Here is a 12,592-nt window from a genome sequence, read left to right as displayed (position 1 = left end):
AACAACTTCATGAGCTTCTTTAATGATATTATAATTATTACAGAAAAAAGGAATCACCTACCTTCAACCAAATTATCTTCAAACACAGGAACCTTAAAAACAGCTTTTCTCCCATCGACCTACACCAACTATTAAACGATTCCTTCTTCTAAGCCAGGGGTCGGGAACCTATGGCTCTTTCGATGACGCGATATGGTCCGCAGACAATTTTGAGCTGACATTTTTTAACATGATTAACAAGTAATAAATAATTATACTGTGTCATTTAAAAGTAAAACATTTAGCAGCGGATTTGTTTTTAGTTCTCCCCTCTCCTTTCCTCCGCTCTGTCTCTGGCTGTAGGTGTGTTCACACGTCTGTGCGTAGGGGGCGGAACCCCGCCCTTCGCAAAACCAAGCAGAGGAGAAACTGCACAAAGCAAGCCGTAGACCGGGGGGGTCAAACTCAATCACAGAGAGGGCCAACATTAAAAACTGGGACTACGTCGAGGGCCAAACACGGTCCACATTTATTGAACAGGATACACATATTGGATAAAGTGCAAAAAGATATGGAACATATTTAAGTCAACTGCAAACGGATTGATGAGCAGTTCAAATTTTCAAGTTCAATTTAAATTTCTGAGCAGCAAAGTCGGCAAATGCGCTCAGTTGATCAGCAGAATGCTGTCGGGAACACAGCGGTGGAGATGTTTGTCAGTGTTTGGAAACAAAGTTTCCTTCTGCACCAGAGTCTCCCACAGGCAGCTTGGCATCACACATGTCCGTGATCACACGGCCCTGAAGCTGCAGGTTTAACAGTGAGATGTTTCGTTATGTCGCACAAACAGTCCAGCTCACATCGTCCCAGAGATCTGTGGTGTGTTTCCCTTTGCTTTCCAAAAACTTTCATTTCATTCATACATTTAGATACTTCCTCAAATGTATTTTCCCGTGGTTGTGCCATGCGGGCCGGATATATTGCCTTGAGTTTGACACCCGTACAGTAAACACTGAAACGTGCACATAAATGAGATAAATAACGTAAGCGTTTAGTTTATTTAAAAAAAGAACACCTGTTCAATGCAACACTGATACCTCTATTAGTACTCGGAGACGTGTTATTCTTAAAAAATGCATGCATAAAGTTGCATTCAAATGTATTAAATATATGGCTCTCAAGGAAATACATAAAACAATATTCGGCTATTATGGCTCTCCCAGCCAAAAAGGTTCCCGACCCCTGTTCTAAGCCATCAACCGTCTCTTAGACTCCATTCTACTAAGCAGCTTACAGAAGTTTTACCCTTAATTGTTTATTAAATATGATCAACGTGTCTCTCAAAAATGCATTTTCTAATAGCATAGTTACTCTGAATGGCAATAACTTGGCCTCCAGCACTAGTGTAAGGAATCTTTGCATTATCTTTGATCAGGATATGTCCTTTAACTCCAACATAAAACAAACTTCAAGGACTGCCTTTTCTCGGTACTGGCTCCCGGTAAAATTCAGAATAGAATTTAAAATCCTTCTCCTGACCTACAAAGCTCCAATGGTCAGGCGCTATTTTGACAGAAAGAGCTCATAGTACCTTATTACCCCACTAGAGCATTGCGCTCCCAGAATGCAGGGTTCCTTGTGGTCCCTCGAGTCTCCAAAAGTACAATGGGAGCCAGAACCTTTAGCCATCAAGCTCCTCAACTGTGGAACCAGCTCCTAGTTTAACACATTTAAGAGTAAGCTTAAGACCTTCCTCTTTGATAAAGCTTATAGTTAGGGCTGGCTCAGGCTTGCCTTGAAGCAAGCCCCTAGTTATGCTGCTCCGAGCAGGCTGCTTGTAAACAAGCAAATGTTAGCAGCATCAGTGTGCTGAAGGGATGCATGATGGCTGAGGGCTGCATGATCCTGGGGGTGAATATCACTGAGGACCTCTCCTGGAGAAACAATACCACCTCACTCGCCAAAAAAGCCCAGCAGCGCCTCTACTTCATCCGCAAACTGAAGAGAGCAGGGGGCCCAATACCCATCATGTACTGTGTGGTTCGGAATCTGCAAGGATTTTGAGAGGATTATTGGTGCCTCACTCCCAACAATGTATATGTGTGTATATATATATATATATATACATATATATATATATATATATATATATATATATATGTGTATATATATATGTATATATATATTTATATATGTGTATATGTATATATATATATATATATATATATATATATATATATATATATATATATATATATATATACACATATATATATATATATATATATATATATATATATATATATATACACATATATATATATATATATATATATATATATACACATATATATATATATATATATATATATATACACACACATATGTATATGTGTATATGTATATATATGTATATATATATATATATATATATATATATATATATATACATACACATACACATATACATATATATATATATATACACATGTGTGTATATATATGTGTATGTGTGTATGTATATATGTGTATATATATGTGTATATGTGTATGTATATATATATATATGTGTATATATATATGTGTATATATATGTGTGTATGTATATATATATGTGTATGTATATATATATATGTGTATATATATATATATGTGTATATATATATATATATATATATATATATATATATGTGTGTATATATATATATATATATGTGTGTATATATATATGTGTATATATATATATATATATATATATATATATATGTGTATATATATATATATATATATATATATATGTGTATATATATATATATATATATATATATATATATATATATATATATATATGTGTGTATATATATGTATATATATGTGTATGTATATAGGTATGTATATATGTATATATATATGTATATATATATATATATATGTATATGTATATATATATATATATATATATATATATGTGTGTATATATATGTATATATATGTGTATGTATATATGTATGTATATATGTATATATGTATGTATATATGTATATATATGTATATATATATATATATATATATATATATGTATATGTATATATATATATATATGTGTTTATATATATATATGTGTATATGTATATATAAATATATATGTGTATATATATATATATATATATATGTATGTATATGTATATCACACACAGAGAAATTGACAATAAAATTGACTTCTGACAACTACTTATGAGCTATCATGACATCTGTTGTGCCTCCCTGCTGCGCATGCATCCTCGATTGGTGTTCATACAGATAAGGCCTACTTATAACAATAGTAACATAACTAACATGTATCTTAACTTGTTTCTAATTGCTTCAGTTTGTTCAGTTGGATTTTTTTTTTTTTAAGTATTGGCCGGATGTTATGATGTCTAACTTGACTTCACTGTGACAGTACTCATAATTCTAATGTATTATGTCCGCAGTCAGCTCCACACCACAAAACTGTTATAGAACATCTCTCAGATGATATTGTTTTTTTTACCTATTTTTAATATAATATAATATGTATGTATGCATTATTCCCAGTGATAAATGTGGAGTTGTAGTATTTTAATGTGGCCACGACATCGTTTCAAATTCACTTTTGTAAATCCCCATTGTTTAAATTTGTCATTTAAATTTAAAATGATCATGTGTAACTTGACATGTCTTGCCTCGACGTAGTTCCCCACCGTGACCACTAGCGGGCAGAACATACTCATTATATTACATTAAATCATGTCGACAGTAAACTCCAGCATCAAGAGAGACATAGCATGATCTCCGCACCATAAAAATGAAATGTTGTTTAAACAACTCGTAATGCAATTAACTGATTTACTGATGTTATTTGTAATAATCCCACTAATAATTATCCATAAATATTGCCTAAATGATTATCAACTGTTGCTCAGACCTTTGTTATTATGAAGTGCCTGCAAGACTGGGAGCATCATCTGTAAAAGTTAATATTCCTGCCACCCTCCACCATTATTATTTGCCTACTGATAGATCTGTAGATGATGTCATGTCACTTGCTCTAGTACACCTAAAATAAAAAAGGACCTACAGTGTGTCAGAATGTTGTTAAGTTCCTGACAGGCAGGTCCCAGACTGAGATAATAAGCCAAACTCCCTCATCTACATTAGTTCTTAGGACCAGAATGCCTAAGAAATGCTGACTTAGTCCCCTATTGTACAGTCTGTTTACACATGACTGTGTTCCCAGTTATGACGAAACAACATCATAAAATTTGCAGATGACACAAGTGATAAATATTTCCTTCCACTACATTTTGGAGGCAAATATTGTACTTTGTAGCCTACTCCACAACATTTATTCTAAAGCTTAGCAGGAAGCAGATTCAGATCAATCCTTATTATCAATTGCTGTGATGAGTTGTGGCTAGGATTGTTAAGCTTCTTATTTATTTACATTTCACGCAATTGCTTTCTTCCAATAAGTAACCTTTGTAACGTCCCTGTTCCAAAAATCACTCCTATTGTATCGATGATTCACCAACAGCGCTAACAATTTACCCATCGTGTTGATTGAATACAAGTAATGAAAACAATAGAAATAATGAAACGGATTTTTTCCTGCTGATTAATCTTCGGTGAAAATCGAGTTTTCCTTCTTGGGGTATCAGTAAAGACATTTCTTTTTTTAACTACAAGTCCCAGCGAAACCCTAAGAATGGCATCACCGGAAGTCTGTCATTTTGGTATAAATTCATTTCCGCGTCCTCTTAGGGTCCTTTCCTGTCTACGGCCTTTCGGAAGATGGCGGTGCAAATCTCCAAGAAGAGGAAGGTTAGCACTGTTTTATCCCTGTTTTACACCCTCAGGTTGCCAGTGTACATAAAAATATGCTCATATTGGTTATCATACAATCATCACGTGTACATCCCGGTGTTAGTGGAACTTATCTACCCTCGTAACGTAGAGGATTAATTCAGATACTGTCGGCCCTGCGTTCTCCTCATTTGGCTGACTAGCATGGCTCTGTCCGCGACGGCCGGTTACGATTTATAACTTGGCCCCCACAGACAGGACTGTACTAATTTTAACTACAACTCTGGTGTATGAAAAACAATTTTCCAACCTTTTGAAATATCTCTGCATGCACGTAGTGTTTTTAGGTCTCCAAATGTGGTTCAGCTGGTGAGTTAGCTTCGTAGTCAAATGCACTAGGATCGAAAGAAAGTTGCCTAACGTTAACCCCGAAATACATATTTTTTAAATGTGATTAATTTAAATAATATACGTAGTTTGGCACAAAACTAGTTTGCTGCAAATTACTGGGGGGGAAAGAAGTGACATGTATTTTTGGTAATTGATTCATAAATAAAAGTGTATAATCTGTTAATTTCAGTTAATATAGTCAGCAGGGCGGCAATAAGTATCATATCCTAATTATTTTTGCATTATGCTATTATAGTTATTATTGTCTTTGCATCCTTGAATCGTCTGAGCATGTGGAGCGTTTTCTTTACTATTAGTGTATCTAACTTTAAACTAACTCACAATGACTTAAAGGGACATAAGCAGTGTTTAAGGTTGAGGGTTTATTTTTATTTTATTTTTATAAAAGTGATTCTTCGACTGGGATCACACATTGCCTTGATTAAGTCCCATGTTTTTCCTCTCGGTGAAGACAGTTTTATCGTATATGAGCTGACCCTTTACTCTCTTTTTAGTTCGTCTCAGACGGTATCTTCAAGGCCGAGCTGAATGAGTTCCTGACTCGTGAGCTTGCTGAGGATGGCTACTCCGGTGTGGAGGTGCGTGTGACTCCAACCAGGACTGAGATCATCATCCTGGCCACAAGGTGAGTGTCCAGACTGTTACGTTAAATCCACATGGTTAACTTGTTGAGAAAAAAAACAGACCTCCATGACATTTTTATGCAGAAGCAATCTAATGATGTATAGTTCCCTACAGAAACTCACCTATTCTTCGTGACAAAACTGATGTATGCGTGCAACACCATGTTGGATGATATACAAATAAAAAAACGGCATCTAAAGAGAACAGCTACAATACAACTCTGACTTCTTCAAAGTATTTTGACTCTGGAGTCCTCTGCAAAAGCAAGATTCAGAGGAAAAGTCAAAATTTGCGGCCTTGACCCGTACACGCTAAAGCCGTCGGATTATATTGAGGATTTAGATTCATTACCGCCGATTGCATATCCGGATATTGTGAACTACCTTGTGCTACAAACGTCAACGCACAAATGAAGGCATACAAGCGCTTAGAAGCTTATAATTTCTTTGTTTCTGGCTGGGTTGGTAGTCTTCTTAAAAAACCACTGAAAGATGACAGGGTGCTCGTCCATGCCCGTGTAAATCACTCTCAAAGAGCTCGAGATACACCGCTCAAGCCGTGGTTTGTGAGTGAGAAGAGCGGCGATGTTATCCTCGCCGCTCCTCTCACTCACTTAAACATAGCTTTAGCATGAACTCTTACCAGATATAAAGTGGATGCCACACACACGGGTGAATTGTGCTTTTTCTTCTGTTAAATCCTCACGAGTTATTTTGCTAAACCAGCTTACGGCGTTCGGTAGACAGCAATTCATCCCTCTTTTGTGGATCGTTGTTTTTGATGATTGTAGGAAATCTAAAGAACCGTTTCTCTGGGTCACGAGTAGCGTTATTACCACAATTATACACTGCGCACAAGGTTGGCATTTTCTTTCAATCTTAGACGTTTAAATACAACGAAAATTACGAAGCGTTGCAGCAACTCACACGTGGACGGCCACCGTCTTGGTTGTGTATATCATCCAACATGGTTGACTTCCAGGTTGGGAAATGAGCGTGACGTCACATGCACACGATCAATAGTACGGAGCTGTGTTTTCTCTCAGGGTGATGCGTTTGTTCAGTGTCTTTAGTTTTTGTCCCTTCAGTGATGATACGATGACGAGTCGGAACAGGACTCAGTCTGTTCTGGTGGTTACTGGTGCAGAGTCACGTTTTGTGGTTCTGCTCCAGTGCCTCAGAGCAGGGAGTCCTTTTGGTTGAAGACATACGAGGCATTTGTCTGAGAAGGGTTGAAGCAGCACACATGCACTGTTTAATTCAGAAATATACAGCCGGTATCTGCACCACTGTTAAATTTGCACTCTCTTCATCAGTGCAGTAACGGTTACGCTTGAATTTGTGACACCTGTTATTTTCACCGAAAGAATAGGAAGACACTGACTGTACACACATTCATTTTTGTTTTGCATTACTATAGAGGCTAAGCAGCAGTAGTGGTTAAACTTATTTAAATGGATATCCTGGGGGGGGGAATTATTTGAACATAACTGAACATTTTACTAAGTGTGTTTTAACTTGTCTTTAGGACCCAGAATGTTCTGGGAGAGAAGGGTCGTCGTATCAGAGAGCTGACTGCTGTGGTCCAGAAGAGGTTCGGCTTCCCCGAGGGCAGCGTAGAGGTAAGGACATCATGGTGAATAACATGAAGTAAAGTGTTTATTAAAATATTTTAATGTAGAAAATGTAAATATTGTGGTGACCATTTAATATTCTGTATTTGATGTGCCCTTTTGATACTAGAAAATAAATATCCTCAATGCAATTATTGATTGTATTACTTCCAAATCTGACCAAAATGGTCTCAACATTAAAGGCAAGAGATGTGAATATTAGAAAATGTTGTTATTTCGGTAAATGCCTAACCTTTTTAACACTGCCAGAGTTGAGCAGATGTCATCTTGTGTTTGACAAAAAACAATAGTCGGCAGCGTTTCAGACCAAAGCTGATAACTTGCACACACACTTGCCTACAATTAATAGTGTGTTACTATAATGAAATATTAAATTTAATGTTTGTGCATAAGCTTCAGAATCTTGATTTACCTCCCTTCGGTGATGATACGATGACGAGACGGAACATGGCTCAGTCTGGTTCTGCGGGTTCCTGGTTCAGGACCACGTTCTGTGGTTCTGCTCCAGTGCCTCAGACCAGGAAGTCCTTTTACATGAAGATATCGAGGCATTTGTCTGAGAAGGGTCAAAGCATCAGGAGTTTAATGTATTTCCAGAAACTGCAAAGAAAGTTTAAAATATCCAACCGTAGTTAGATTTTGTAATCACTGCTTATTCTAAAAGGATTCATGTAAAGTATGGGAAGCAAACGGCAAATTAATGTGTCTGCATTCAATGTAATGAAAAACTACTGATACGCTGAACCACCAAAGGGTTTAGGAGCCATTATATCCCTGAACTGCAGTGTTACATTGGCAGATGTTTGACCTTTGAACTGTCTCCTCTGCTAGCTGTATGCTGAAAAGGTTGCCACCCGTGGTCTGTGCGCCATCGCCCAGGCAGAGTCTCTGCGCTACAAGTTGCTGGGGGGCCTGGCTGTGCGTAGGTAAGCAGTGCTGTACAAAAATTGGCAGGATATACTGTCACTTGCAGAACTTACTCAACATGCGGTCAGCCTTTATTGAGATGATCTGTATAATTTTCATTCCTAAAGCAAGGACTGTTGACTGGTCAACGTTGACTGCTTGTGTTTTCTTCAAGTATTTGATGGAGATTGTTGATGGTGACAATAGTCCGTAAACTATTGCTTCGTCCGACGCTTCTAGTGCAAATTTTGCCCTGATGGTAGTGAATTGTATGTTAAAGATGTGAAAATGCATTTAATTTAGTACATAACCGTGAATGGTCATCTAAACATGTTTTCTGTCCATAATTTGAGAAAATCATTGTATTATCAGTGAGCAGACTATAAACAAACGCCTGTTTCCTATTCATAATAATAAATGGGAAATATAATAAAAGTGAAATTTAAACAGATGTCTGACAAACACTCAGGGAGAACAGACGTGCTCATCAGAAGCTGCAAATGGAACCTGTTTCTGCAGAAGTAACTTGGTGATATCAAGCAGAGTTCACAACAGAAACTGGCATCTGTCAAACAGAGCCTTGTGTTTGCTCTCAGGGTGATGCGTTTGTTCATTGTCTTTAGTTTTTGTCCCTTCAGTGATGATACGATGACGAGTCGGAACAGGACTCAGTCTGTTCTGGTGGTTACTGGTGCAGAGTCACGTTTTGTGGTTCTGCTCCAGTGCCTCAGAGCAGGGAGTCCTTTTGGTTGAAGACATACGAGGCATTTGTCTGAGAAGGGTTAAAGCAGAACACTTACCGTAATGATAAAGTGGATGGAGAGGAACTGTCTACAATTGCAAAGCTTAAGATTAGTACTTGCTTTCATAGAATTTACTTGAACTTTTGTTGATGGAACGTCTCTATCTGCGTCACTGTTAATTATCCCGTTTAGATCCATCAGTACAGTGAATGTTATCATTCTTGACACATTACATTTTAACCAAAAGAACTGGAAAATGGTGACACATTCTTGGTAGAGCAGCATGTTAACACTTCCTTCCATCACCTCTTCCAGGGCATGCTATGGTGTTCTGCGGTTCATCATGGAGAGCGGCGCTAAGGGCTGCGAGGTTGTGGTGTCCGGCAAGCTGAGGGGTCAGAGGGCCAAGTCCATGAAGTTTGTGGACGGCCTGATGATCCACAGTGGAGACCCCGTCAACTACTACGTCGATACAGCAGTCCGCCACGTCCTGCTAAGGCAGGGTGAGTACAGCTTGACCAGGGACATGGCAGCAATGTTAAAGAAACACTAGTTTACTTAATGGTGTTTGAAATTTGGCTCTGTACGTCATGGCTTTGATTTTTGTTGTGCTTCCTTATCATCCTCAGGCGTGCTCGGCATCAAGGTCAAGATCATGCTGCCCTGGGACCCCAGTGGTAAGATTGGCCCCAAGAAGCCCCTGCCCGACCATGTCAGCATTGTGGAGCCCAAGGACGAGCATCTGCCCACGACACCCATGTCTGAGCAGAAGGGAGCCAAGCCAGAGGCGCCCGCCATGCCCCAGGGAACACCTGTACCCACTGCATAAGAGGGTAAGAGACTGCAGGGTCCCATCATCAGCAGTCTGGGATTATGTAAACAGGCAGTTAACAAAGTCTGTCATTGAAGGAGTTTTTATTATCGCAATAGCATAATTTGCACCGGACTGGTTCATCTCCAACGAGCTGATTATGATTGCTTAATATCATGAGACAGTTTGTCCTAAGGAGTTACCACAGTTGCTTCCACACAGTTTGATGGCATTGTTTGTCATAATACCGGATCTTGTCATGTATGAAATCATATTCAGTTCAATTCTGGATAGAGGTGAGCCAATTGTGGTCCACTTAATTTAAGGAAATCTATGTAATAACAGTAAACTGGCAAAGACAAATTATACACTCAGTTTTTGTCCCTTCAGTGATGATACGATGACGAGTCGGAACAGGACTCAGTCTGTTCTGGTGGTTACTGGTGCAGAGTCACGTTTTGTGGTTCTGCTCCAGTGCCTCAGAGCAGGGAGTCCTTTTGGTTGAAGACATACGAGGCATTTGTCTGAGAAGGGTTGAAGCGGCACACAAACCTGCTTCAAAATAATTGAGTAAAAGTTAATGTAGTGAATCTGACTCTTATTAATGTTGGTCAATAACATGCCTGCCAACCAAAGACCGTAAACCTGGAATGTGTTGATTGCTGAAAATATACAACCATAAATTGGTTTTGTCATCTTGAAAACATTGTGTAATAACCCTGTTTTTGGTCAGTGGGATCAAATGTACTGAAGTGTTTGAAGCTTGTTGTTAATTGTGATTGTTTTGTCTTACAGGTTTTCAAGTGTTGCACCAAATGGAAACAAGACCCTCTGTTTTTTGTGTACAATAAAATATGGAAAATACACTTAAAGTGTTGTGATTTCTTTTGTTACAGTCTGGATAAGTTGGATAATATAAACTTTGGTTTGCTAATTTAAACGTGAAGATCACTTTAAACTCTTTAAATGGGACTGTTGCATCCCACAATGCAACAGTCTAAATGTGAACTTCTCAAAGGTGATTTTTGCACAGAAATGCAATCTCACAGCACTTGTGGTTTTACCACTAAACATGTCTGTATTTGTAGAAATTAGCCAATAAAATGGTTTGACTTGCCGATTTTCCACCAGCTCAGTCGTTAAAATTACAAAGTGTCCCTAGAGAGTTGTCCTTTTTTCCCCCTAACGGTCTGGCTGCATTTATTGAAGCATCTGTTGCCACGCATGTATAGTGGTAATCAAAGTACATTATTCAATATGCTCTTGCTGCCTGCAGAGTTTACATTAGTAACCTTATTTAAACCAGTTTGTATCCAAACGTTTTCACACATTAGTTGTATTTACACTGGCTGCACGTGAGTCAGTATAGTCTGTATTGAGTCAGACGGACGGGAGGAAATTGGATTTCTCCCCGTTCCATTTCCTGGTACCAGAAATGCAGTCCGTACGTGCAGCAGACAACTGAAGCGATATTGTCATTTGATCATGTATGAGTTATGAACGTTTTTAATCAAATGTAATTTGAGTGTTTGCTCATTCTTGATAGATCATTATATTTTGACAAAGATCTGTATTTTATTTTTCTTGGTTAAATCATACATTTCCGTTTTATGCCTCCACACCGGTGAAACCTGTGGACCGAGGCGTTATGTGGACTCAAGGATGAGCCGATTAGGTCAACTCACAAAAAGCACGTTTTTATCAAGAATTCATATACTTATGACAATTTCCCACAAATGTTTACTAGGATAAAATTGTGACATTTTGGACCGACATTAATGTAAACTACATCCTGAAAGTTGGGAACACAAATTCTAGTTTGTAAGTACACCATATCATCTTTCAAAACCACACTTCTTCCACAAAGTGCATGAATGTGATACTATAAAATACAACATAATCAATTTGATTCTGAAAAAAGTCAAAGGTTTTACCGAGTGACTCATCGTCTCAGCACTAAAGCATCAGGTCCGGGTTAGGCCACGCCCCCTGTCTCCTACCTGTTGAGCGGTGTAAAAGAAACTCCCAGCTACCACCTGGACAAGTCAAGATGAGTCTACCGGAATACAAATCCTCAGAAAAACATTCTTTACCCGCAATTCCAGTAAGAACGACATACTTTTGATACGACCGTGTGGTGTGTAGTGGAGCAGTGAGAGCTGATCTGAACTTTCTCCCGGTTAAGAGACGGAACAGGTGGATGAAAGCGCACAAGCTAGACGGCACTGAGGATAAGAAACTTTTCCTTTTACTTGCATAATGAGCCCATAATTCACTGCAGATATTGTTTAGTGTCGTTCCTTTGAGCAGCACTCAGGTTTAAAGGGTTTGTTTAAGGCGTCCTGTTAGACAGGAATCTGAAATTCAATTTCGAGGAAACTCCCGAGTTAATCTGCTGAGACAAGTAAAAGTTTGTCTCGTGCTGGAAGATCATTAACTCCTTAATCGTAATTTAGAGGGAAATGTACAACTAGTCCACTAAAAGTGTATGAAATAAATGTAGTGGCGTAAAAAGTATAATATTTATTTTAAATTGTGGTGGAAAATAAATATAAAGTAACAAAATGGATTTACTTGAGTAAAGTATCTCAAAGTTTAAGTTAAATGTACTTAGTTACTTTCCACCACTGCAAAACAACTGATTTAAAAGCTAAACCGAGT

The 12,592-nt window shown here is 38.0% G+C and overlaps 2 protein-coding genes and 4 non-coding genes across 6 annotated transcripts in view; all 6 read left to right on the top strand.

The window, feature by feature from the left end:
• The first annotated feature begins 4,724 nt into the window (after positions 1-4,724).
• Positions 4,725-10,797, top strand: rps3 (ribosomal protein S3). Its single transcript, XM_029446857.1, has 7 exons — positions 4,725-4,821; positions 5,709-5,839; positions 7,366-7,459; positions 8,303-8,397; positions 9,436-9,623; positions 9,750-9,953; positions 10,727-10,797. The coding sequence occupies exons 1-6, from the start codon at positions 4,792-4,794 to the stop codon at positions 9,947-9,949; spliced, it is 738 nt and encodes a 245-aa protein (XP_029302717.1). The 5' UTR covers positions 4,725-4,791; the 3' UTR covers positions 9,950-9,953; positions 10,727-10,797.
• LOC115018343 (small nucleolar RNA SNORD15) lies at positions 6,920-7,068 on the top strand. The gene has a single exon (XR_003833378.1). It is a non-coding gene; the product is annotated as a small nucleolar RNA SNORD15 (small nucleolar RNA).
• Positions 7,888-8,036, top strand: LOC115018340 (small nucleolar RNA SNORD15). Its single transcript, XR_003833375.1, has one exon. It is a non-coding gene; the product is annotated as a small nucleolar RNA SNORD15 (small nucleolar RNA).
• Positions 9,010-9,158, top strand: LOC115018342 (small nucleolar RNA SNORD15). Its single transcript, XR_003833377.1, has one exon. It is a non-coding gene; the product is annotated as a small nucleolar RNA SNORD15 (small nucleolar RNA).
• LOC115018341 (small nucleolar RNA SNORD15) lies at positions 10,316-10,464 on the top strand. Its single transcript, XR_003833376.1, has one exon. It is a non-coding gene; the product is annotated as a small nucleolar RNA SNORD15 (small nucleolar RNA).
• Positions 10,798-11,905: 1,108 nt separating the features above from the next.
• kctd14 (potassium channel tetramerization domain containing 14) overlaps positions 11,906-12,592 on the top strand; it is a 6,400-nt gene continuing 5,713 nt past the window's right edge. Inside the window, exon 1 of the mRNA XM_029447117.1 lies at positions 11,906-12,035. Coding sequence (XP_029302977.1) covers positions 11,982-12,035 — 54 coding nt within the window. The 5' untranslated portion in view covers positions 11,906-11,981. The remainder of the gene's footprint in view (positions 12,036-12,592) is intronic.

The sequence above is a fragment of the Cottoperca gobio genome, chromosome 13 (assembly GCF_900634415.1).
Source record: "Cottoperca gobio chromosome 13, fCotGob3.1, whole genome shotgun sequence".
In the NCBI taxonomy this organism is placed as follows: domain Eukaryota; kingdom Metazoa; phylum Chordata; class Actinopteri; order Perciformes; family Bovichtidae; genus Cottoperca; species Cottoperca gobio.
This window is presented reverse-complemented; position numbering and strand designations above follow the sequence as displayed.

Coding starts and splice junctions, on each gene's coding strand:
- rps3 (XM_029446857.1), top strand. CDS start 4,792: ATGGCGGTGCAAATCTCCAAGAAGAGGAAG. Junction 4,822..5,708: donor AAATCTCCAAGAAGAGGAAG/GTTAGCACTGTT, acceptor CTCTCTTTTTAG/TTCGTCTCAGACGGTATCTT. Junction 5,840..7,365: donor ATCATCATCCTGGCCACAAG/GTGAGTGTCCAG, acceptor ACTTGTCTTTAG/GACCCAGAATGTTCTGGGAG.